The sequence below is a fragment of the Salvelinus alpinus genome, chromosome 32 (assembly GCF_045679555.1).
Source record: "Salvelinus alpinus chromosome 32, SLU_Salpinus.1, whole genome shotgun sequence".
NCBI classification, from domain to species: domain Eukaryota; kingdom Metazoa; phylum Chordata; class Actinopteri; order Salmoniformes; family Salmonidae; genus Salvelinus; species Salvelinus alpinus.
In genome coordinates this window covers 26629804-26656645 of record NC_092117.1, presented here as the reverse complement: position 1 = coordinate 26656645, position 26842 = coordinate 26629804, and the positions used below count along the sequence as shown (strand labels likewise).

General features: G+C 44.4%; 2 protein-coding genes across 9 annotated transcripts in view; both read left to right on the top strand.

Annotated features, from left to right (window-relative positions):
* LOC139562558 (zinc finger MIZ domain-containing protein 1-like) overlaps positions 1-17890 on the top strand; it is a 249214-nt gene extending 231324 nt beyond the window's left edge. For 6 of the 8 annotated variants that reach the window (XM_071380321.1, XM_071380320.1, XM_071380319.1 and 3 more), the window contains 18 exons: positions 1620-1734; positions 2055-2254; positions 2377-2581; positions 2798-3085; positions 3301-3483; positions 5536-5604; positions 5792-5954; positions 8633-8843; positions 9550-9628; positions 9741-9872; positions 10171-10276; positions 10847-11007; positions 11507-11574; positions 12164-12232; positions 12476-12744; positions 12899-13104; positions 13477-13794; positions 14310-17890. In XM_071380321.1, the coding sequence (XP_071236422.1) occupies positions 1620-1734; positions 2055-2254; positions 2377-2581; positions 2798-3085; positions 3301-3483; positions 5536-5604; positions 5792-5954; positions 8633-8843; positions 9550-9628; positions 9741-9872; positions 10171-10276; positions 10847-11007; positions 11507-11574; positions 12164-12232; positions 12476-12744; positions 12899-13104; positions 13477-13794; positions 14310-14417 (2950 nt within the window). In that variant the 3' untranslated portion in view covers positions 14418-17890. The remainder of the gene's footprint in view (positions 1-1619; positions 1735-2054; positions 2255-2376; positions 2582-2797; positions 3086-3300; positions 3484-5535; positions 5605-5791; positions 5955-8632; positions 8844-9549; positions 9629-9740; positions 9873-10170; positions 10277-10846; positions 11008-11506; positions 11575-12163; positions 12233-12475; positions 12745-12898; positions 13105-13476; positions 13795-14309) is intronic. The other 2 variants (XM_071380324.1, XM_071380325.1) reach the window with 1 other exon arrangement.
* Positions 17891-19705: 1815 nt separating this feature from the next.
* Positions 19706-24425, top strand: ppifa (peptidylprolyl isomerase Fa). Its single transcript, XM_071380328.1, has 6 exons — positions 19706-19916; positions 20520-20550; positions 20690-20778; positions 21706-21802; positions 23516-23591; positions 23700-24425. Exons 1-6 carry the CDS (start codon positions 19773-19775, stop codon positions 23833-23835), a joined length of 573 nt encoding a protein of 190 aa, XP_071236429.1. The 5' UTR covers positions 19706-19772; the 3' UTR covers positions 23836-24425.
* Positions 24426-26842: the final 2417 nt, after the last annotated feature.

Sequence of the window (26842 nt, the reverse complement as noted above, 5' to 3'; positions counted from 1 at the left end):
TAAGTGTGCCTTGAATTCTAAATAAATCACAGACTGTGTCACCAGCAAAGCACCGCCACACCATCACACCTCCTCCTCCATGCTTCACAGTGGGAACCACACATGCGGAGATCATCCATTCACCTACTCTGCGTCTCACAAAGACACGTCGGTTGGAAACAAAAATCTCATATTTGGACAGATTTCTACCGGTCTAATGTCCATTGCTCATGTTTCTATGCCCAAGAAAGTCTCTTCTTATTATTGGTGTCCCTTAGTAGTGGTTTCTTTGCATTAATTCGACCATGAAGGCCTGATTCACACAGTCTCCTCTGAACAGTTGATGTTGAGATGTGTCTGTTACTTGGGCTGCAATTTCTGAGGCTGGTAACTCTAATGAACTTATCCTCTGCAGCAGAGGTAACTCTGGGTCTTCCTTTCCTGTGGCGGTTCTCATGAGAGCCAGTTTCATCATGGCGCTTGATGGTTTTTGCGACTGCACTTGAAGAAACGTTCAAAGTTCTTGACATTTTCCTTATTGACTGACCTTCATGTTTTAAAGTAATGATGGACTGTCGATTCTCTTCGCTTATTTGAGCTGTTCTTGCCATAATATGAACTTGGTCTTTTACCAAATAGAGCTATATTCTGTATACCAACCCTACCTTGTCACAACACATCTGATTGTCTCAAACGCATTAAGAAGGAAAGAAATTCCACAAAATAGTACAAATAAAGAAAAACCCTTGAATGAATAAGTGTCCGAACTTTTGACTGGTACTGTATGTTGCATTTAACCTGCTCTCTAAGCTAGACCTTTTCTCTCCTCAAATAAATGAATAAATACATGTATGTTTTTCTCTTCATGAAAGTGAGCCAAGGCAAGCTTAGCAGAGTTATCTTGAAGGAGAGGGACTCGCACACACACGCACACAGACAGAGAAAGAGAGAGTGGGCTGTTAAGTTAAGAAATATGGCTCCGATTCCAAACCTCTGTCTGATTGGCTGCCAGAATTGTGCTCTGTGCCTAGCATCTTGGAAAGTGTTCTACCAACTTGAAGAGATGTTGTATATCTGGTCCCTTCCAACACCAGAGCTGTGTGTGTGTGTGTGTGTGTGTGTGTGTGTGTGTGTGTGTGTGTGTGTGTGTGTGTGTGTGTGTGTGTGTGTGTGTGTGTGTGTGTGTGTGTGTGTGTGTGTGTGTGTGTGTGTGTGTGTGTGTGTGTGTGTGTGTGTGTGTGTGTGTGTGAAAACACATTCCTCTCCATAAACGTTACTTCCCTGTTACATCACGGTGTTTCTCCCTGTAGAGTTTAGATTGTTTATTCATAATGTTCTAGTTAGTCATATTCTAGCCTTGGATTTGTTTGGAGTTTTAATGCCAAATATTCCAAATTACATATACGTGGCCAAATGTTTCCAAGAATTCTGAGAACATTTCACATTTCTGGGCGGATATGCAATCTTCTGTTGTGTTACATACATGGCCAAATGAAAGCCATGGCTGTCACGTTAGTGTATCTGCCCTGCGGTGATGACAGGGTCTGTCTGTCTGTCTGTCTGTCTGTCTGTCTGTGTGTCTGTGTGTCTGTGTGTTCTGCAGTGATGGGTTAATATGTGTGTTTGTATTTGGATTGTAGTGATGGGTCATTTACCTACGACTCGGTTCCATGGCAACAGAACAACAACCAGCCCCCAGGGTCATTGTCTGTGGTTACCACCGTGTGGGGTGTGACCAACACGTCACAGAGTCAGGTGAGACACATACACAAACTTCAGTACACACTACTTGATGTTTAGACACACAACACACCTTTGTATTTCAGTCTAGTAATTGAGGTACCTGATGAAGACAGACCCTAAATCCCAAATCCCCCTAGGCACATTTATTCAGAATTCTGATGTCGGTCAAAATATGGTTCGCTGTGTGTTTATCACCCAAGCTAGGCCTATATCTAAGATCACAAGCCCCAGAAAGTGAGTCGACATCATAGAGTTACATGTTTTATGGTTGCCATAACCCTGTTTGCTGTGTCTAACCAAAAAGCTTTATCAAGGATACCTTCTTCCCCCAGGTGTTGGCCAACAGCTCCAGCCATATGAACCCAGGAGGTAACCCCATGGGTCAGGGTATGTCTGGGGGTCCGGCAGGCCTCAACTCCCCCCAGTTCTCCAGCCAGCAGCAGCAGTTCCCGGCCAAGGGAGGCCAGGGCTGCATGCAGCAGGGGATGTATGGCAGGCAGGGATACCCCAGTGGAGGGGGCTACAGCGGGAGGTAAGAGGCCATGCACAGACATGTGTGATGTTAACCTTCTGTTTATCGTTATTCTCTATGCTTTTCTTACCTTTTCACACATGCAGTACACAGCTCTAATTCATGTTGTTTCCATGATCTAGTTACCCAGGTGGTCCTAACACTCCCCCAGGGGGGATGGGCATGCCCCAACACTCCCGCCAGCCTGGCGACTTCACCCAACCAGCCGCTGCCGCTGCTGCTGCCGCTGTCGCTGCGGCCGCTGCTACGGCAACCGCCACGGCAACCGCTACCGTGGCAGCCATGCAGCAAGAGACCCAGAACAAAGAGATGAACCAGTATGGACAGGTACGGACACACACACACAGACACTGTTATCATAACAGGCACACACATACACTACACACACCATTATCATAATACTAAAAGTTAGAAACAACTTCAGTTATTTACTTATAATGTCCTGTTTTGCGCCTGCAGCAAATCAGGTATTACTACATACACACTAATAACACCTGCAGCTTCCTACCTAACTGTCTCTTCATCCTGTCTTCCTCCTTCCAGATGTGTTCCTCCTTCCAGATGGGCCCAACTCAGGCCTACAACAACCAGTTCATGAACCAGCCCGGCCCCAGAGGGCCCCCTGGAGGCATGAACCCAGGCAGCATGGGCCAGGCCATGAACAACCCCAGCATGGGTGGGCCTCCCATGGGCATGAACCAAACTCGAGCCCCAGCCATGGGGCCTTTTGGGGCTCACGGCCAGAGGATGTCCCAGCAGGGCTACGGAGGACCTGGAGGCCCCAGGCAGGCCATGCCTATGCAGGGAATGAAGAGGCCCTATCCTGGAGAGGTGAGTTGGATGGTATGTGGGGGGGGTGTATTTTCTCTTTCAGTATAATATGATCATAGTACATCCCTATCATGCCTTTCTCCAGTAGGTCAATTTCCTTTATTTTTTGTTTTAAAACCAATGCCTCCTCACTTAAAACTGTTTTTTCTTTTCATTAAGTTATTGATTGATTCTCTCCCTTCTCCCCCCTCTCTCTCGCTCTCTCTTCCTTACAGCCAAACTACGGGGGTCAGCAGTATGGTCCTAATGGTCAGTTCCCTCCCCAGCAGAGTCAGTACCCCACCTCTAACCCCTGCAGGCCGATGCCCTCTCCGAACTACTCGGGCCAGAGGATGCCTGGGGTGCAGGGGCCAGGCCAGTACCACCCGCAAGGCATGCCCATGGGACAGTACTATAAGGTTAGAAATCCTTCACAGTAACACTCCCTATCTACCTGTAAGACCTCCCTCACAGTAACACTCCCTATCTACCTGTAAGACCTCCTTCACAGTAACACTCCCTATCTACCTGTAAGACCTCCTTCACAGTAACACTCCCTATCACCCTGTAAGACCTCCCTCACAGTAACACTCCCTATCTACCTGTAAGACCTCCCTCACAGTAACATTCCCTATCACCACCTCCCTCACAGTAACATTCCCTATCTACCTGTAAGACCTCCTTTACAGTAACACTCCCTATCTACCTGTAAGACCTCCCTCACAGTAACACTCCCTATCTACCTGTAAGACCTCCCTCACAGTAACACTCCCTATCTACCTGTAAGACCTCCTTCACAGTAACACTCCCTATCTACCTATAAGACCTACCTCACAGTAACACTCCCTATCACCCTGTAAGACCTCCTTCACAGTAACACTCCCTATCTACCTGTAAGACCTCTTTCACAGTAACACTCCCTCTCTACCTGTAAGCTCTAGACCTCCCTCACAGTAACACTCTGTATCTACCTGTAAGACCTCCTTCACAGTAACACTCCCTATCTACCTATAAGACCTCCCTCACAGTAACACTCCCTATCACCCTGTAAGACCTCTTTCACAGTAACACTCCCTATCTACCTGTAAGACCTCCCTCACAGTAACACTCCCTATCTACCTGTAAGACCTCCTTCACAGTAACACTCCCTATCTACCTGTAAGACCTCATTCACAGTAACACTCCCTATCTACCTGTAAGCTCTAGACCTCCCTCACAGTAACACTCCCTCTCTACCTGTAAGATCTAGACTTCCCTCACAGTAACACTCCATATCTACCTGTAAGACCTCCCTCACAGTAACACTCCCTATCTACCTGTAAGACCTCCCTCACAGTAACACTCCCTCTCTACCTGTAAGACCTCCCTCACAGTAACACTCCCTCTCTACCTGTAAGCACTAGACCTCCCTCACAGTAACACTCCATATCTACCTGTCAGACCTCCCTCACAGTAACACTCCCTCTCTACCTGTCAGACCTCCCTCACAGTAACATTCCCTATCTACCTGTAAGACCTCCTTCACAGTAACACTCCCTATCTACCTGTAAGACCTCCTTCACAGTAACACTCCCTATCTACCTGTAAGACCTCCTTCACAGTAACACTCCCTATCTACCTGTAAGCTCTAGACCTCCCTCACAGTAACACTCCCTATCTACCTGTAAGACCTCCCTCACAGTAACACTCCCTCTCTACCTGTCAGACCTCCCTCACAGTAACACTCCCTATCTACCTGTAAGACCTCCCTCACAGTAACACTCCCTATCTACCTGTAAGCTCTAGACCTCCCTCACAGTAACACTCCATATCTACCTGTAAGACCTCCCTCACAGTAACACTCCCTATCTACCTGTAAGACCTCCCTCACAGTAACACTCCCTCTCTAGCTGTAAGACCTCCCTCACAGTAACACTCCCTATCTACCTGTAAGATCCAGACCTCCCTCACAGTAACCCTCCCTATCTACCTGTAAGACCTCCCTCACAGTAACACTCCCTATCTACCTGTGAGACCTCCCTCACAGTAACACTCCCTATCTACCTGTAAGACCTCCTTCACAGTAACACTCCCTATCTACCTGTAAGACCTCCCTCACAGTAACACTCCCTCTCTACCTGTAAGCTCTAGACCTCCCTCACAGTAACACTCCCTCTCTACCTGTATGACCTCCCTCACAGTAACACTCCCTCTCTACCTGTAAGACCTCCCTCACAGTAACACTCCCTCTCTACCTGTAAGCTCTAGACCTCCCTCACAGTAACACTCCCTCTCTACCTGTAAGCTCTAGACCTCCCTCACAGTAACACTCCCTCTCTACCTGTAAGCTCTAGACCTCCCTCACAGTAACACTCCCTCTCTACCTGTAAGCTCTAGAAACTTGCCTCACATTAACCTAACCATTTGATCATTTGCTCCTTTTCCCATTGTGCAGTTGTACATTTAATCATTGATGTCTGTTTCATTCACAGCAAGAGCCATTCAATGGTCAGAACATCAACTTCTCTGGTGGTGTATACTCATATAGTCAAGGCAACGGGGTATGTGCTCTCTCCTTTGTTAATCTTTGTCTAAGCAAATGGAACTTCCAACAGAGTTATTTGAATTCTCTCTCTCATGTTTTTTTAATAACACGTATCACTCTTCCTCCTCTCTCTTTCACCCTCCCTTCCTCTCCCTCTCCTTTCCTCTCTCCCCTTCCCCCTCCCTCCTCCCCACTCTCTGCAGGCCCCCAGGCCAGGTAACTACCCCCACTCCCCGGTGCCTGGTAATCCCACACCTCCCATGACCCCCGGAAGCAGTATGCCTCCGTACCTCTCGCCCAACCCGGATGTCAAGCCGCCGTTCCCGCCAGACATGAAACCAAATATGACAGCGCTTCCACCTCCCAGTGAGTAATTACACTGGAGCATCCACACACAAACACAGGAATTAATGAATGTACACTACATGACCAAAAGTACGTGGACACCTGCTCGTTGAACATCTCATTCCCCCTTTACTGCTATAACAGCCTCCACTCTTCTGGGAAGGCTTTTCACTAGATTATGGAACATTGCTGCGGGGACTTGCTTCCATTCAGCCACAAGAGCAATAGTCAGGTCCAGCACTGATGTTGGGCAATTAGGCCTGGCTTGCAGTCCGCGTTCCAATTCATCCCAAAGGTGTTCGCTGGGGTTGGGGTCAGGGCTCTGTGCAGGCCAGCCAAGTTCTTCCACACCGATCTCAACAAAGCATTTCTGTATGGACCTCTCTTTGTGCACGGAGGCATTGTTATGCTGAAACAGGAAAGGGCCTTCCCCAAACTGTTGCCACAAATTTGGAAGAACAGAATCATCTAGAATGTCATAGTATGCTGTAGCATTAAGATTTCCCTTCACTGGAACTGAGGGGCCTATCCCGAACCATGACAACAGCCGCAGACCATTATTCCTCTTCCACCAAACTTTACAGTTAGCACTATGCATTGGGGAAGGTAGCGTTCTCCTGGAATCCACCAAACCCATATTCGTCCGTCGGACTGCCAGATGGTGAAGCGTGATTCATCACTCCAGAGAATGCGTTTCCACTGCTCCAGAGTCCAATGGCGGCGATTAACCATTTCATAAAGTTCCCGACGGACATTTGTTGTGCTGACGTTGCTTCCAGAGGCAGTTTGGAACTCGGTAGTGAGTGTTGCAACCGAGGACAGACAATTTTTATGCGCTACGCATTTCAGCACTCGGCGGTCCTGTTCTGTGAGCTTGTGTGGCCTACCACTTCGCGGCTGAGCCGTTGTTGCTCCTAGACGTTTCCACTTCATAATAAAAGCACTTACAGTGGACCGGGGCAGCTCTGCCAGGGCAGAAATTTGACCAACTGACAACAACCTCTCCCTCAACGTGAGCAAGAGAAAGGAGCTGATCGTGGACTACACGGAAAGGAGGACCGAACACGCCCCCATTCACATCGACAGGGCTGTAGTGGAGCAGGTCGAGAGTTTCAAGTTCCTTGGTGTCCACATCACCATTAAACTATCATGATCCAAACACACCAAGACAGTCGTGAAGAGGGCACGACAACACCTTTTCCCCTTCAGGAGACTGAAAAGATTTGGCATAGGTCCCCAGATCCTCAAAAAGTTATACAGCTGCACCATTGAGAGCATCCTGACCCAGTTGCATCACTGCCTGGTATGGCAACAGCTTGGCATCTGACCATAAGGCGCTGCAGAGAGCGGTGTGTACGGCCCAGTACAACACTGGGGCCAAGCTTCCTGCCACTCAGGACCTATATTCTAGGCGGTGTCAGAGGAAGGCCCCAAAATTGGTCAAAGACTCCAGTCACCCAAGTCATAGACTGTTCTCTCTGCTACCGCACGGCAAGCAGTACTGGAGCGCCAAGTCTAGGTCCAAAAGGCTCCATAACAGCTTCTACCCCCAAGCCATAAGACTGCTGAACAATTAATCAAATGGCCACCTGGACTATTTACATTGACACCGCCCCCCCTCCTGTTATTATCCATGCATAGTCACTTTACCCCTACCTACATGACTTGGTACTGGTACCCCCTGTATATAGCCTTGTTATTTTATTGTGTTACTTTTTAGTTATTTTATACTTTAGTTGATTTAGTAAATATATTCTAAACTCTATTTCTTGAACTGCATTGTTGGTTAAGGTCTTGTAAGTAAGCATTTCACGGTAAGGTCTACCTGTTGTATTCAGCGCATTTGACAAAAAAATTGATTTGTTGGAAAGGTGGCATCCTATGACGGTGCCATGTTGAAAGTCACTGAGCTCTTCAGTACGGGTCATTCTACTGCCAATGTTTGTCTATGGAGATTGCATGGCTGTTTGCTTGATTTTATACACCTGTCAGCAACGGTGTGGCTGAAGTAGCCAAATCCACTCATTTGAAGGGGTGTCCACATACTTTTGTATATATAGTGTGTGTGACTGTACAGTATGTAATTATGCACACACACACACACACACACACACACACACACACACACACACCACACACCACACACCACACACCACACACCACACGCACACACACACAGACACACACAAACACACAGACACACACACAGCAGAGCTATTCCATGCTATCAGTAGCTCTTTAGATACCTGTGGCTGAAAATACAACAAAGCCTGTCCAACAAGTATTAGCAGAACATTGATGTTTCTATTTCCATTTCATGAGATACAGTACAAAGCCACTGAGACACGTCCACTACATCACCAGGGTTAGGCTCAATTCCTTTTCAATTCAGGAAGTACAATGAAACTACATTTCCAATTTTCTTCAACGCTTTTTAATTGGGAACATTTGGAATTGGAATTTGGTTTACTTTCTGAATTGACTGGGAATTAAATGGAATTGAGCCCAACCCCGATCACTACTACATGCTGCCCTGATACATGGCTGTTGTTGACTCCTATAGCATCTTACCATAGGAATGTACAGCCATGTGTTAGTCAGGGTAATACTACCCAGTGACATCCTGGTGCCCCAGCCACTGTCTACTGTATGTGTGACTGTTAATCAACCAGTATACAACTCTAACCCCACTACCACAGATACCACAGATACATTTAAACGGAAAGCTGACGTCCTATCTTCCTGTCCTGTCTCTCCGCTCCAATCAGCCAATCCCAACGAGGAGCTGCGGTTGACCTTCCCGGTCCGGGACGGTGTGGTATTGGAACCTTTCCGGTTGGAACACAACCTCGCCGTCAGTAATCACGTCTACCACCTGCGACCGTCGGTACATCAGACCCTGATGTGGAGGTGAGATATGGAGAGACAGACACACACACATTCGACCATCCATGGAGTTGAGACTCGAGTCTTATTCTTTTTCTGTACCTCTACAAATGTTCTTCCTCTAATAGAATGGCCTATCCATGGCAACCATGATGTTAACATTCCCTGGACAATATTGACCAATTGCAGTCCTGAGAATGTAACCTTTTACTGCAGTGGGCTAAATCAGGCTCACACACAGTGTGGTCCTTGATAGTCTAAAACAAATCTACTTTGAAACTAAAGTATCCACCTCACACACGAGGTTATGGACTTAAAAAAGAAGTCACCTGTACCATGTCAGATATAGAGTTGAAATGTATTCCATTTTTTGTTTGCGTCCCAATATGACACTTTATATACATCACAGAAGACTGAAATATAATTAAACCGTTTGACATAGAAACACTGGATTTTGGCTGTTTAAATGTTTATTTTATTTATGAATTATGACATTGTGAAAAATATGAATAACAAAGAGGGAGCTTTGGGTCATTGACTGCAGGAAAGGGCTACGGAACGTTCACCTAAGCTTATTACCAACCCTTGACCAGGGTGAATCAGGTGTGCTAGTGCTGGGCTGGAACAAAACTGTGCAGTCCTGGCTGGGTGTCCATGAGGTGTGAATTCGGAAAAACTATTTTGTATTTGGCTATATTGACCTCTGCCCTTTGCTCTTTGACCCCACTAGGTCAGACCTGGAGCTGCAGTTCAAGTGTTACCACCACGAGGACCGACAGATGAACACCAACTGGCCTGCCTCCGTCCAGGTCAGCACACACACACACACACACTCTCATTCATTCAGAAACACACGCACATACTCATGCACACACATGGTCACACGTGTACACACACACAAACTGTCCTTCTTCCTTCCAGGTCAGTGTCAACGCCACGCCCCTGACCATCGAGCGAGGCGACAACAAGACGTCCCATAAACCCTTGCACCTGAAGCAAGTGTGCCAGCCCGGTAGAAACACCATCCAGATCACCGTCACTGCCTGCTGCTGTGTGAGTACACCATCCAAAAGAACATGCAGAACAAAGGATACAAGGGAAATGTTAAATAACATGTGGCTTAATGTTTTAAACTCTTTGTAACTACCCCTGTTGCATATAAACTTGGCAGGGGTTATTCAGTGGTTATTTAGTTGATTTTCTGTTATATGGCCGGTCAACATTGCGATGCTGTGAAGGTGTAGAAGCTAACACACTATAGTAGAACTACTGCTGTCTGTAGAGAATTCACTGTTCATAACCCACTCTTTATTTAGGTCTCTATGTCTTCATGTATTTTCTCTATGTGCAGTCGCACCTGTTTGTGCTGCAGCTGGTCCACAGGCCTTCAGTCCGCTCCGTCCTGCAAGGGCTCCTGAAGAAGAGACTCCTGCCTGCAGAACACTGCATCACCAAGAGTATGTTACTATTGCTATACTGCTGTTGTAGTATGACATTTACCCTGTTTAACTGTAACTCTGACTCCCGCCTGCAGAACACTGCATCACCAAGAGCATGTTACCATTACTATACTGTACTATACTACTACTATACTATACTGTACTATACTACTACTATAATATACTACCTTTACATCAATCTTCTGTGCAAGAACATGCCATCAGTCAAATCAAATGTTATTAGTCACATGCGCCGAATACAACAGGTGTAGACCTTACAGTGAAATGCTTACTTACAAGCCCCTAACCAACATTGCAGTTTTAAAAAATACGAATAAGAATAAGAAGTAAAAGGAACAAGTAGTTAAAGAGCAGCAGTAAAAATATCTATAGCGAGACTATATACAGGGGGTACCAGTACAGAGTCAATGTGCGGGGGCACCGGTTAGTCGAGGTAATTGAGGTAATATGTACATGTAAGTCTCTACCTAACTCTAATCGCTCTCTCTCCTGAAATCTCTCTCTCTTTCCCCCCTCCACCCCCTCTCTCGCATTCCTTTCCCCCCCTCGCTCTTCCCCCCCCTCCAGTTAAGAGAAACTTCAGCAGCGTAGTGGCCTCGTCGGGTAACACCAGTCTAAACGGGGAGGAAGGCGTTGAGCAGACCGCCATCAAAGTCTCCCTCAAATGTCCAATCACCTTCAGGCGCATCCAGCTGCCCGCCAGGGGGCATGACTGCAAACACGTACAGGTAGGATGGCAGGAAAGGGTATGTTTTTTATACATACATTACCTATCTTATAGGGCGGCAGGTAGCCTAGCGGTTAAGAGCGTTGGGACAGTAAACGAAAGGTTGCTGGTTTGAACCCCCAAGCCGTCTAAGTGAACAATCTGTCAATGTGCCCTTGAGCAAGGCACTTAACCCTAACTGTAAGTCTCTCTGGATAAGAGCATCTGCTAAATGACTAACATGTAAATGGAGTATACTATACAAGGGACACGGGTTTCCGCTGACTATGTGCCTAGACCAGGAAAAATGCTAGGTCCTTATAGCACAAGTTGTTCGGTGAACTATGCTAATGTGATGAGTAAACTTGCCTGAGACCTGAAGACTCATGTTAGCTCCCAGAGCTAATGCTTAGGCTTTAGCTCAGTGGGCTAACCTGGTCTTGAAGCAATACACCTGACAGATCATACAATATTCCCCTGTTTAGGAAATACATGATTCTGATAAGTGTTTTGTCTTCCAGTGTTTTGATCTGGAGTGGTATCTGCAGCTGAACTGTGAGAGGGGAACGTGGAGGTGTCCTGTGTGCAAGTATGTGGTGACCATTTCCAAACTATGTTTTGTCAATAAAGTTATGTCCCCTCTTTGAATGAGTTAAAATAATGCCTCTTTCTCTCGCTCTCTCTTGCCCCCCCTCCATCTCTCTCCCTCCCCCTCCTCTCTCTCTTGTCCCCCCTCCATCTCGCCCCCCCATCTCTCTCCCCCTCCATCTCTCTCCCCCTTCTATCTCTCTCCCCCCCTTCCATCTCTCTCCCTCCCTCCTCCCTCCATCTATCTCCCTACCTCCCACTCCAACTCTCTCCCTCCCTCACCCTACATCACACTCCCTCTCTCCCCGTCCATCCCCCCCCCCCCCTCCATCTCTCCCCCCCTCCATCTCTCTCTCCCCCTCCATCTCTCTCTCTCCCCCTCAATCTCTCTCTCCCCCTCCATCTCTCTCTCCCCCTTCATCTCTCTCTCCCCCTCCATTTCTCTCTCCCCCTCCATCTCTCTCTCTCCTCCACTCTCCCTCCCTCTCTCTCCCCTCTCCCTCCTTCCTCTCTCCTTCCTCCCCTCTCCTTCCTCCTTCCTCCACTCCTCTCTCTCGCTCCCCTTCCTCCCTCCCTCTTTCTCATCACAGTAAAACTGCATTGTTAGAGGGTTTAGAGGTGGACCAGTACATGTGGGGAATCCTCAACGCCATCCAGAAGTATGTATTATTCTTCCTTATTACTAATAATAGTTATTATTATTAACCTTCAGTGCTTCATGTTCTTTTCCAGTATTCCCACTAGTATTTCTATAGTGTCTAGGACCATAAATATTCCCTTCTTCAACCTGCAGTGCTTAAATGTTATTTTCCACTATTCCCAATATTACTACCATACTGGACTTTTCCCACTTCCTCCGTAATATCGGACTGTATAAAAATGTCCCCTTCCTCTTCCTGTAGTTCGGAGTTTGAGGAGGTGACCATTGACCCAACGTGTAGCTGGCGGCCGGTGCCCATCAAGTCTGACCTCCATATTAAAGAAGACCCTGATGGACCACTGGCCAAACGCTTAAAGACCATGAGCCCCTCCCAGATGACCATGCCCAACGTCATGGAGATGATTGCCCAGCTGGGCCCTGGCCCCTCCCATTACCCATCAGGCCCTGCTCAGCACGGGGGAGGCGGCTCCGGGGGAAACCCAGGGGAGTACAGTGGCCCCAGAGGCCCAGGTAAAGACCATTTTCAGAATTCAGATATTGCATTTACATTTTAAATGTTTGTTATTTAGTAGACACTCTTATCCAGAGCAACTACATTCATACTAAGGTAGGTAAAACAACTTAAGACATCTCTCCCCTTACTTGTGTTTTTCTGTGCTGCTAGGCAACAATTACCACGGCCACGGGAACTTTGACTTCCCCCATGGTAACCCCTCAGGCGGGGGAGGAGGAGGAGGTGGTGGACTGAGAGGGGGAGGAGGATCCCCCATGAGTGACTTTATCCACCCCCCTCAGCTGTCCCACCTCCCAGACGTTCCTGTGGTTCTCCTATCCCAGGACAAGCCCCTCAGCCACGGCATCAACGACCCCGTAAGTCCCCTACACCTCCCACCAACCACCAGGGCTCACACCAGAGTTGTTGAAAATCCTCATCGAAAAAGTAAAATACCCACATCCAAACATTTCTCAGGTGCAGGGTACAAAAAGTGTTGTATGAAAGGAATAGTAATACAGTAATGCACACTGTTGTAAATCATCTCGTATAGTTGGTTGTAATGTTTGTAAGACCTGTCAAAGAAAAGCACTGATCTGGATCACGTCAGCATTGGCATTGTGCACAGCCATGTCACCCTCTGCATGTCAGCTCCGAGCTTACTTTAAACCACACTCCTTTCTCTGTCTCTCTCTTTCTCTCCATCCCTCCTTCCCTATCTCTCCCTCCATATCTCTCTGTCTCCTCAGATGTCTCATCCTTCCACCACTGATCAGCACCATAATTCCATGCAACAGCAGAGCACACACGTGCCTCCTCACCCCAACAGCCAGTCGTTACATCACGGTGGCAGCCAAGCAGGGCAGTCGTTACATCACGGTGGCAGCCAAGCAGGGCAGTCGTTACATCACAGCAGCCAATCGTTGCAGCCTCCTCGCCAGCAGGCCCCAACTCTCCAACAGCAGCAAGGCCAGAACAGCCGCCCGCATGGCGATTTGAACTTTAACCACTCGTCCTCGGGCATCGAAGGTCAAATTAGTGGTGACATGCCTGAGCCCTCCCTAGATGTAAGTGTGACATCATTGTGACATCGTGCTTACGGATGCGAACATCATTTAAGTAGCGTTAGCATCGTCTGCTAAACCTCATCCCATTGTTAGTGCAACCCGGGATCCTTGGGACGGCCGTTCCCTAAATCCTAACCATACCTAACCTTAACCCTTACACATAACCATTTTACATTTCAACTTCAATGGGGTAAGGTCAGAGTTGGGATGTCCCAAGGATTCTGGATAGCAAGGACCCTTCTCTCATTGCCTAACTATGGTTTGATGGGAAAAGTCAACTGCTATAGTATGTTGATACCTTTAGTTGTTTAAATAGACTCTTTGGATAGAAGTGAGAAGTCTAATGACAATGCGTATCTCTTCCCTTATATCTTTCTCTTTCTCCATCTTTCCCTCTCTCGCTCCATCTCCCTCTCACTATCGCTCTCTCTCTCTCTCTTTCTCTCTCGCTCTCTCTCTTTCCCTCCCTCCCTCCCTCTCTCTTTCTCTCTCTCTCTCTCTCTCTCTCGCTACAGCTGCTTCCAGAGCTGGCCAACCCAGACGAGCTCCTGTCCTATCTGGATCCTCCAGACCTCCCCTCCAACAGCAACGATGACCTCCTCTCCCTCTTCGAGAACAATTAACCTTTCACCTCACTCACCCCTCGAGCCTAACCCAAACCTTCTCCACAGACAGACACACACACCACAGGGTGTGTCCAACCAGCTGGACTCTCCATAGAGTCCATAGACACACCGTCGTCCTCATATGGACTGGTAGTGGGGACATCGTCAAGTGTCTCACACACACACACACACACACACAAAGACGTGTAGGTGGCATAGGAGCAACGCTGAGGTCATCTGTCAGAACATGAGGTGATGATGAGGATGACAGGGAGTGGACACTGTGTGTGACAGAGTTAGGAAACAGGAAATGCACTCATGACCTCACTTCCTCTTCCTCACACACACTCTTCCTAGTGTAAAGACTGTTTACACTGCTCCGCTGCGGAGCTCCTCCGGCCGACAACATCGACGGCCATGTCGGTTGTCTACCCCTTCAGTGATATTTTGTCTTTTCCAACTTAAACTGTGCAGCTAATAATCACGTTCTATGTGTATGACGTCACACAGGCTGAACTCTCTGTGTGAGCTTTTAGGGAAAAGTGTTGTAGCATTTTGTATCGTCCTTATTTCCCCCTTATACAAAAAAAAGGGGGGAAAATACATGAATAGGGAAGAAAAGTCATCTTCTTGTCCTAGCCAGTGTTTATATCTATCCTCTTTTGACATGTGTTCTTCCAAGCCCTGACCCCCTGAGACCACAGCCTTTAACCCCTGACCTTTGACCTACAGTGTGTTCTTATAACCTCTGATCTTTAGCTCATAGTGTGTATTTCCAACGGGACGTCCGTCATCACTGGGTACGTACCATCCAGTCAACTGAAGCACAACCGACAGTGGGTCACACCACACCACATGGCAGGCAGAAAACTGGGAGGAGAGACCAAGGCCTGTGGATGAGGATCCTAACCTAGCTAGCTAACTAGCCCACCCAGTCTACATAAGAATCAGCACTGTTAACTCTATTCAGTCTGTCTATCGCCCCCCTCCAATGTTGTTCAAGTTTCTCTTCCCTGGTGTTACAGTACAATGCCATATCGGACAGTGGGCTATGCAAAAATACGTTTTACAAAAACATTTGTTTTGGCTTAGAATGATGGAGAAGTGTGTGTGTGTGTGTGTGTGTGTGTGTGTGTGTGTGTGTGTGTGTGTGTGTGTGTGTGTGTGTGTGTGTGTGTGTGTGTGTGTGTGTGTGTGTGTGTGTGTGTGTGTGTGTGTGTGTGTGTGTGTGTGTGTGTGCAAGAGAAAGAGAAGTAAAGAGTCCGTCCCTATTTAGTCTATCATAGAGACACAGCTAGTGTTGCAAAAGATAGTCAGCCATTCTAATAGAGCCAGATCCCTCTTTACCGTGAGTCTTCCTCTGTTCTACAGGCCTGCAATTGCTCCTGTAACCATACTGTGTGGTGTTAAGAAGTGCATGTGTGCCAATGGTCTCTGTTCTAGATTAGCCAGAAACATTCTAGCCATTGCATTTTTTTATCATGATTTTATTTTACATTTTCTTGCAAAGGAATGATTTTGGCTAATGGTAATGTATTGTCCAGCTTTTTTCTTTTCATGTTTGTTTCATTTCTACTGTTCATTGGAAAATGGCCATGCGTGATGCATCACCAAAGTTGTCCTACAGTTTGTAGAAGGAGTTAGCTTGGACATCTACTATAATGTAAGAATAATATGGTCTAAGGCACTGCATCTCAGTGCTAGAGGCGTCACTACAGACCCTGGTTAGATTCCAGGGTGTATCACAACCGGTCGTGATTTGGAGTATCATAGGGCGGCTCACAATTAGGCCCAGCATCTTCCGGGCTAGGGTTTGACCGGGGTAGTCCGTCATTGTAAATAGGAATTTGTTGTTAACTGACTTGCCTAGTTAAATAAAGGTTCAATAATACATCAAAACCATACACTTAGGGAGCCCATCAAAAAGTGTTCTGAACAGATGTGTGGTTGCACTGCATTTCCTATGTCTTGTTACTGTTAAACTGTATTTTGTCAATTTTTGTTCAAAAGGAAGTACATCACACATGATCCCACAATGGTTTATAAAGACAATACTTTAAAATGGTTGCCATCCTGACAATATATGCTTTAAAAATGTTTGCTAATGTATTGGGGAAAAGTAGAGGAAAGTGACTTGACCCTCTATCATTTTTGTTTAAGTCAAGTCTAAATTGTAATACCCTCTGGAATTGAATGTGAGTTATTTTTTATTTTTGTGAATCCTGTTTTGTACAACACAAGATCATCATGCGTATTATTCTATCCTCGTAGCATTTTTGATATTGTTCTCCTATTTTAAGTTATTTTCTGTAATTATTCAGTGACTGTGAGAATAATCATAATTTGGTTTACTTCAGATCATGGAGGCTACTAAATGAAATTGAAGACTTCTCAATCGGTGGATATTTTTAGGACTTAAGAATGATCCCCAACGCTGGTTGAATCACCTGAACACAACTGACCCTACGATATTTTAGGCTGTCTGTCTGTCTGTCTGTCTGTGTCTATGTCTGTTTGTTGAAGACAATGCACTGCCAGAGTGAGGTATTTTAACTCCCCTGCCCTGTCTATCTGTAGATCTGTGTAGACATGATGCTGAAGTCTGGTCTATCAACATTACTCTCGATACGCCTTGTCCGAGGTTCAGGCTCCACACCAAACTGTAGATGTACAGTCAATGGACACAAGTGGAGTGTGTTAGTTAGAGGGTGCAATGTATTTTCATTTAAAGAAAATGGGAGATGTGATCCCCTGCCCTCTGTATTCTGTCACTAAAATGCAGGAATAGGGGCTGGAGGGTCTCTGATGGATGCATGTACATAGTGTAAATGACAGATAGAGATACATTAACTTACAGAAATGTAGACATTTTCGCCACACTGGGCAATGATGCGCATTGTGTATTTAGAATTTGTAAAGTTTGCATCCTCCTGTCAGAAGAGACTGTTGAATTGTGGGAAATGGAGTCTGTGTTTGATAGTCTGTACAGCCCTCTGTCTCCAACCACGTGTTCATTCATGTAAGATACTTTATCTACTTCTCAAACATGGGGGTGTTGGAAAAGGAGGAAAAAAAGAAACCTTTGTTTCCCTTTGTGTAAAACTTCTGTGTATTTCTCTATTACTTGTGTACTTTATAAAGGTGCTACTACAACAACATAATAAAGATAATTTTGAGGAATAAATCGGGACGTGGGAACCATGAGTGGTTCCTAAAGATTGTTGATACCAAATTTACAGTTTGTACAATTTTGGCAAATTTACAGTTTTTACACAATTAGGCAAAAAATATTACTTCCAAGGTACAATCTGAAGTGATTGGCACACCAAGTGGCAGTTGTCTTTTTTGTTTTGTACATTCTGTGTACAGTCATTTCATATTCTAAACTGGTCAGAAAAAAATGAATTGTGATTTTTAGTCTTGCAAAACTGTATGTAGTTAGATGACGTGACATCCTAATATTTATCTAATAAATATGTATTCAGATGAAACTCGTGATCTTGGTTTTCTAATACATCTTAAGTTCTATGCCCTATGTAACTTTAACCACATTAAATGCATCATCAACCACCAGACAAAATCACATTGGAGAATGCTGGATCTATCAAGACCAACTGACAGTCAAGTCAGTATAAAGACCCTTTATAACAATATGATAGTTATATAATAAGGCTCTCACAAGCAAAACACACATTACATGCATGCACCGTTTGAAATAACCCTAAAAAGGAAGAAGCTGTTTATAACACAGTTATTTAACTCATCAAATAAAATGTATTTATAAAGCCCTTCTGACATCAGCTGATATCTCAAAGTGCTGTACAGAAACCCAGCCTAAAACCCCAAACAGCAAGCAATGCAGGTGTAGAAGCACGGTGGCTAGGAAAAACTCCCTAGAAAGGCCAAAACCTAGGAAGAAACCTAGAGAGGAACCAGGCTATGAGGGGGTGGCCAGTCTTCTTCTGGCTGTAACGGGTGGAGATTATAACAGAACATGGCCAAGATGTTCAAATGTTCTTAAATGACGAGCATGGTCAAATAATAATAATCACAGTAGTTGTCGAGGGTGCAACAAGTCAGCACCTCAGGAATAAATGTCAGTTGGCTTTTCATAGCCGATCATTCAGAGTATCTCTACCGCTCCTGCTATCTCTAGAGAGTTGATAACAGCAGGTCTGGGACAGGTAGCACGTCCGGTGAACAGGTAAGGGTTCCATAGCTGCAGGCAGAACAGTTGAAACTGGAGCAGCAGCACAGCCAGGTGGACTGGGGGCAGCAAGGAGTCATCATGCCAGGTAGTCCTGAGGCATGGTCCGAGGGCTCAGGTCCTCCGAAAGAGAGAAAGAAAGAATTAGAGCATACTTAAATTCACACAGGACACCGGATAAGACAGGAGAAATACTCCAGATGTAACAGACTGACCCTAGCCCCCCGACACATAAACTACTGCAGCATAAATACTGGAGGCTGGACAGGAGGGGTCAGGAGACACTGTAGCCCCATCCGATGATACCCACGGACAGGGCCAAACAGGCAGGAAATAACCCCACCCACTTTGCCAAAGCACAGCCCTCACACCACTAGAGGGATAACTTCAACCACCAACTTACCATCATGAGACAAGGCTGAGTATAGCCCACAAAGATCTCCACCACGACACAACCCAAGGGGGGGTGCCAACCCAGACAGGAAGACCACGTCAGTGACTCAACCCACTCAAGTGACGCACCCCTCCTAGGGACGGCATTATAAACTGAAGGGGGGTGGGGGGATTATCTAAATTATATAACATTGTTTTAAGGTCATACCGAGGATAATTTTGTTATTTTTAAGACCCCTTGAAGTATAAAAAAATGTATAAAACATTTATTTGACATGTATCTAACTTAAACGGATGGAATTTGATGGGGATTGGTTTGTTATGCTAATTAGATGTATATATTGGGTCTTTGATGGGGAGTGGAATAAGACATTCTGACAATTACAATGAAAATACTATTTAATATTGTAGACACAGAGATGGATTAATAATTTTCATGGACTAGCAGCGGTCTAAGTCCCTGCATCTCAGTGCTAGAGGCGTCACTACAAACACCCTGGTTCGAATCCAGATTGTATCACAACCGGCCGTGATTGTGTCCCATTGGGCGGCGCACATTTGGCCCAGCGTCGTTCGGGTTTGATCGGTGTAGGCCGTCATTGTAAATAAGAATTTGTTCTTAACTGACTTGCCTAGTTAAATAAAGGTTAAATAAAACTACAAATCTGTTTATGTTCACAACGTCATCATTCTGTGTCGCTGTTGGGGTCTTAGAGACGTCATGTGTACACACACCCCCATCCTCAGAACTTCATGTTGACAACTATGCAAAGATGTTGCAAATGAAAAATCGTATAAAATATTGCTCTTTGGCAATTGCTGCGACCAGGTTGTTTTCGTCTGGACCCGTCAAGAACCCAGTCGTGTATTTTGACATCGCAGCTGACAACGAACCTCTGGGACGAATCATTATAGAGGTAGCTTGCTAACTAACGTAGCTAGCTAGCGTAGATGTGGACCCGTAGCAAGCTAAATCTGCCATTAGCCAGCTAACGTTAGCTAAGATAGCTACACAAAATAACAGTAAAAAAGGCAGATACACATACCTACATAGAATAACGCTATTTTCTGCACAAGTTGACGGTTCATTTTACGGCATGTCTAGTAGAGCTTGCTTAGCTAGTTATAATAGTTAGCTAGCTAGATATGTAGCCATGCTTAGTTGTTGTAGTACCTAAGCCCATTCATTTGCAGTTGGTTTTAGCTACAGTCACACCCCTCTTTCTGCTAAAGGGTAATGAGCTGATTGGGTTGTTGATAAGATTGTTAGCTAACGTTAGCTAGCTACGCTTGCTAAATGGCTAGTGTGTTCAACCAAGCATGTTCATGTAGAGAAAAGGGCAAAACTATCCAGCTAGCTTCTAGCAATAAAGGCTATTATCTAACTAGCTGGCTATCAATACATTGTTTAGCCATAGATAACAACAGACTAGAAATAATCATGGGAACCAATCAATACATTAAACCTGCTTATCTACCTAACTAACCTGACATTGTCCTTTATTTACATTTTATTACAGTTGAATGCAGCTGCTGTGCCCAAAACAGCAGGTAAACATTGATTTGTGTTCTATAGAAATAGCCACTCAATGAGACTTACCTGGACAATGACAACAAATAAAATACTGCACTGTATAACCTTACATTGTGTTTTCCTTAGTAGTGAATTGATGTTGTTGTTTTCTGACAGAGAACTTTAGAGCACTGTGCACTGGGGAACATGGCTTTGGATACAAAGGATCAGTGTTCCACAGAGTGATTCCTGAGTTCATGTGTCAGGTACTGTAGCCAGGCTTACCTTATCATAGAGCAGGGTTTCCCAAACTCGGTCCTGGGGTCTTCCATGGGTGCACATGTTCGTTTTTGCCCAAGCACTACTCACTCAGCTGATTCAAATAATCAACGCTTGATGAAGAGTTAATTATTTGAATCAGTTGTGTAGTGCTAGTGCAAAACCCAAAACGTGCACCCATGGAAGACCCCAGGACTGACTTTGGGAAACCTTGTCATAGAGAAACCTCTATTTCTATGTAAACAGTCTTGTTTGGCCATAGATTTGTGTTATATCAGTGTAACAACCTGTACAATATTATGTATATGCTAATATGTAACTATGCTGTAACAGACTAACATTAGAAAGGACATGCAGTTATGGAGTACAATAGGCTATCACTTTGACACTCTGTGTTCTGCAACGATTGAAATATTTTGGTCCCTCATTGAAATTGAATGTATCTCTACTTTAGCGACCCTGTGTTTATAAGCTCTGATATCGACTCTGCCACTGCAGAATGCTTTTGTGGCACAAGCGATGGCGCACAGGACTACGGGCCAGAAGGTTGAGGGTTTGCCGACCACTCCAGACAAGCTCACTCTCCCTGCCTGTTTCATTACACTGGTGTCAGACATGATCGGACCTTGCCCCACAGATGTGCTAGGCCGGTGAGCGCGTTCCTGTAAGGTGTCGTCCTGTTAAGGCTAGCCCGAGGACATGCTCTTTGAAAGGAGGGAGTAAGTGTAGTGACCCAGGGCTTTTGGCCAGAAAGTTGAGGGTTTACCGACCATTGCGGACAAGCTCACTCTCCCTGCCTGTTTCATTACACTACTATACGTGGACAGCCCTTATGAAGGTTGTATTTATTTACAATGTTGTGTGGTGGTGTTGTTGTCTTAAAGTATGAGCACTGACTCACTCTCTGCCCTCAGGGAGGAGATTTCACACATCACAACGGGACTGGAGGGAAGTCCATATACGGGACCAAGTTTAAAGACGAGAACTTCAAACTGAAACATACTGGGCCAGGTATGTTAGATCACTAAACCAGTGAACTCCTCTGTCTTTGACCTCTGTTCGCTTAATCACATTTTAGGTCCAAACTGAGCTGTTTCGGGCTGATCTAAACCGGGCTGATCTAAACTGGGCTGAGCTGTACTGGGCTGAGCTGTACTGGGCTAGCCTGGTTATGCATCCACCGTTGTTGTTGGAACCATGCTGGATAAATTAGGGGGGAAATGCAATAGAAGACAGTACACTATGGTTAGTTGACCCTAGTGTGTAAAACATGCATTGAAGAGTTGTTGTAGGCTCTCCACTCCACTAGATGGCGATATTGACTACACAGACAGGTTATTTCAATACGGTACAAATGACCTACTTTCCAAGCAAGTCAACATCCCATCTAGCATACTTTTTTTTTTTTTACTAAACCTTAACCCCATGTTGATAAATGGACACTTCTTCAGCTCAGGGTGTGTTCTCTTGCATAATGACAACCTGGAAATAGACCTTTACCCAATCCAGATGTGTTCTAGCTGCTGCTCTATGCCCTACAGCCAGTTACCCCACAGTGTTCCTATCGATTTATTATGTTAAAGGACTTGATTCACAGAAACAAAGTTTGGAGAAATGGAAGCCTTCATAGTCATATTGTGTGTGTATATACACTGAACAAAAATATAAACGCAACATGTAAAGTGTTTGTCCCATGTTTCATGAGCTGAAATAAAAAAAATCCCAGACATTATTCATATGCACAAAAAGCTAATTTCACTCAAATGTTGTGCACAAATTTGTTTATATCCCTGTTAGTGAGAATTTCTCCTTTGCCAAGATAATCTGTCCACCTGACAGGTGTGGCATATCAAGAAGCTGATTAAACAGCATGATATTTACACAGGTGCACCTTGTGCTGGGGACAATAAAAGGCCATTTTAAAATGTGCAGTTTTGTCACACAACAGAATGGCACAGATGTTTCAAGTTTTGAGGGAGCGTGCAATTGGCACTCTGACTGCAGCAATGTCCACCAGAGCTGTTGCCAGAGAATGTATTGTTAATTTCTGTACCATAAGCTGCTTCCAATGTCGTTTTAGAGAATTTGGCAGCACGTCCAACCAGCCTCACAACCGCAGACCATGTGTAACCACGCCAGCCCTCCACATCCGGCTCCTTCACCTGTGGGATCATCTGAGGGATGGTCTGGGGGTGCTGAGGAGTATTTCTGTCTGTAATAGAGCCCTTTTGTGGAGAAAAACTAATTCTGATTGGCTGGGCCTGGCTCCCCAGTGGGTGGTTATTTTGCCCTCACAGACTCACCCATGACTGCTCCCCTTCCCAGTTATGAGAAAATCCATACGTTAGGGCCTAATTAATTTATTTAAATTGACTGCTTTCCTTATATGAACTATAACTCAGTAAAATCTTTGAAATTGTACAAATTACCTCGACTAACCTGTACCCCCGCACATTGACTCGGTACCGGTACCCCCGTATATAGCCTCGTTATTGTTATTTTATTGTGTTAGTTTTTTATTTAGTAAATATTTTCTTAACTCTATTTATTGAACTGCATTGTTGGTTAAGGGCTTGTAACTAAGCATTTCACTGTTGTATTCGGCACATGTGACATACAATTTGATTTGATGTTGCGTGTTATATTTTTGTTCAGTATACAATTGACAATGTACATGAATGTACTGGTACTATACTGCAAGCTCTGATGTTTCCATTGTTTTAGGTATCTTATCCATGGCAAATTCAGGGGCGAACACGAACGGTTCTCAGTTCTTCATCTGCACAGTTAAAACTGAATGGTAGGTTATGTTTTAGACACCAGTTAGACACAGAGTTGTGTTTTAGAATAATTTCCATTTTGGTCAGCGTCACTGGTGACTGCACCTCTCTCTCTCCGTCTCTCTCAGGTTGAATGATAAACACGTGGTCTTTGGTCAAGTGAAGGAGGGCATGGAGGTAGTCTTCAAGATGGAATCCTTTGGTTGTCATGACGGTGGTGTGGTAAAGAAAATGGCCATCACGGACTGTGGGGAGATCAAGTAAAATACACAGACAGACAGGTTGGAGAAGGTCACTATGGACAACAACTCTTGGAAACGTCCAAGTTTTTAGCTCTTCTGTTTTCCTCACCCAATTAAAGAATGACAACCACAAATACACCAGCTGTCTCTCATACATGTAGTCTCTTGTCAGCTGTCTCATACATGTAGTCTCTTGTCAGCTGTCTCTCATACATGTAGTCTCTTGTCAGCTGTCTCTCATACATGTAGTCTCTTGTCAGCTGTCTCTCATACATCTAATCTCATTGTCTTTGGACAATGTGTTCTCCCTTCACACACACTTACTCTATAGCATTTATACTGTCTGTACTCATGACAACTTCTCATGTTCATAGCCTGTGCTTTATACATTCAAGAGTTGTTGTATGGAGAGGTTTGGACTTTGGAGTAATTCAACACTGGTACTAAGATACCTCTGAAATGGGTGCTTTTTATTCTAGATGTCACTAATATTTTTCTAAAGAAAATCATCTATAAACTATTTAAGGCATGTATGATGGACCCGACACCTGTAGAATGTATAAAATAATGTTGTACATTTACTGCCAAATAAATCTATGTTTTTAGATTTGACTCTGTTGCTCAGTTTCATTGTGTCCTGCATGCCACCGTCACTAATTATTCCTGCTTTTAAGACTTCCTGGTACGGATCCCATGTCTTTTTTTAGACAGCCAGACCTCCACACAACTTCCTGTCCTTCAGAGCAGGATGTGACATCATACATTTGGCTTCTATTTGTCCATGAATCCCCCTATACTGGAATATCAACTGGTTCATCTCACTTGGCTAGGAACGAAGCTGTAAAGGTCAATTTACTGGAAATAAGGTACACTTACTGGAATTAAACGCTAAGATTTCTACAGTAGAAGTGCATTGACTATTTGTATTTTAGCTGAAGAAGTCAATCTACAGTTATACCGTATTAGTATACAGGAATCCAGTCAGTAAAGAATGCTACAATAACTAGTATTGAATGAGCTATTAAGGTGTTCAGAATACAGATACAATATTTTATCAACTGTGTGGTGTCTATTTTCTCAAAACCAGTAACATAAAGTATGACTTAAGTAGTTTTTTGGGGGTATCTGTACTTTACTATTTATATTTTTGACAACTTTTACTTTTATTCCACTACATTCCTAAGGAAAATAACAGACTTTTTACTCCCATACATTTTCCCTGACGGCAAAAGTACTTGGTCCAATTCAAGCACCTATCAATATACGTGTTGTCATCCCTACTGCCTCTGATCTGGCGGGCTCACTAAACACAAATACTGTGTTTGTAACTGTCTGAGTGTACCCCTGACTGTCCCCAAATTTGGAAAAAAAACGGGAAATTCATGCCATCTGGTTTGCTTTATATAAGAAATTTGATGTATAGCTTTCACGTTTTACTTTTATTCAAGTATGAAAATTGAGTGCCTTTTCCACCACTACATTAAGCACATTTAAAACCAGATGCTTTTAGACTTTTACTCAAGTAGTATTTTACTGGGTGACTTTCACTTATACTTAAGTAATTTTCTATTGAGGTATCTTTTCTCAGTGGTGTTAAGTACTTCAGGAAAAATACTTTTAAGTACTACTTAAGTTGTTTTTTGGGCAATCTGTACTTTACTATTTATATCTTTGACAACTTTTACTTTTACTCCACTACATTACGAAAGCAAATAATGTACTGTTTACTCCTTACATTTTCCCTGACACACAAAAGTACTCATTACGTTTAGAATGCTCAATCAGGACAGAATTATGGCACCTATCAATATAACGCTTTGTCATCCCTACTGTCTCTGATCAGGTGGACTCACAAAACACACCTACTGTGTTTGTAAATTATGGCTGAGTGTTGGAGTGTGCCCCTTTCTGTCCGGAATTAAAGATATAACAAAAATAGTGCCGTCTAGTTTGCTTAATATCAGGAATTTGATGTATAGCATTTACTTTTACTTTGTACTTTTACTCAAGTATAACAATTTAGTACTTTTTCTACCACTGTACTTAGGTACGTTTAAAACCAGATACTTTTAGACTTTTACTCAAGTAGTATTTTACTGGGTAAGTTTTACTTTTACTTCAGTCATTTTCTGTTAAGGTATCTTTACTTTTACTCAAGTATGACAATTGAGTACTTTTTCCACTGTCTTTACTTTTCCTTTCCTTTTTCCACCACTGCCGAAAACCACATTTAGTTTTATGCACACCGCCAAGTTTATTTTGTGCACGTTCTTACCATGGAAATAGGATGGCATCTTTCCATTTCTATGATTCTAGTTACTGTATTTCTATGGTGAGGTTCTTCCCTCTATTGTAGCGATGTTGTCTTTATTGTAAACAGAACACATCTCCCCTGTTGAAATGCAGTGAGAGTGGCCAGACCAAAGCCTGAAGAACCAGACTAAGTGTCTGGGTGGTGGTGGTGCTTATTAAGCTAATAGTTTATGAAAGTAAATAATGAACCAAACATGAAAAAACTCCCCTGGCTCTTAAACAAAACCATATGCGCTCTGACCTTCCAACAATTTGTTTGAATTCTCCAGTTACATTGTTGCCATAGAGACACTTTAGCCCCAGTTCTGTGTTTGAGCTAGGGATGTTGTAACAAACTTGATATCATTTGGGTCCCCACCCTCTTGTGAAGTTTAAGCTATTTGGAATTTCATGTCCAAGCCTGTGCATGGAAACTTGGCTTTGCAGACCACGTCCAGTGCGATAGCCCTACTCATGCGAAACAATAACATGTTTACAATCATTAAAAGCAATGAAGTTGTTCTTGTAACACACATTTCTCCAACATCAACCCAAATATGGGGGCGTAACTTTGTTTTTTAGAAGTAAGGGGGCCATCATTTGAATATGTATATTTTTTATCCAGTCAGATTAACACCCTACCCGACTGCTCGGAGGTGTCTGCATGGTCCTAAAGCACACCGTTTCTTTGTTTTGTATCACATTTCAATGCTAAAACTGAGGGGGGGGGGGGCAAA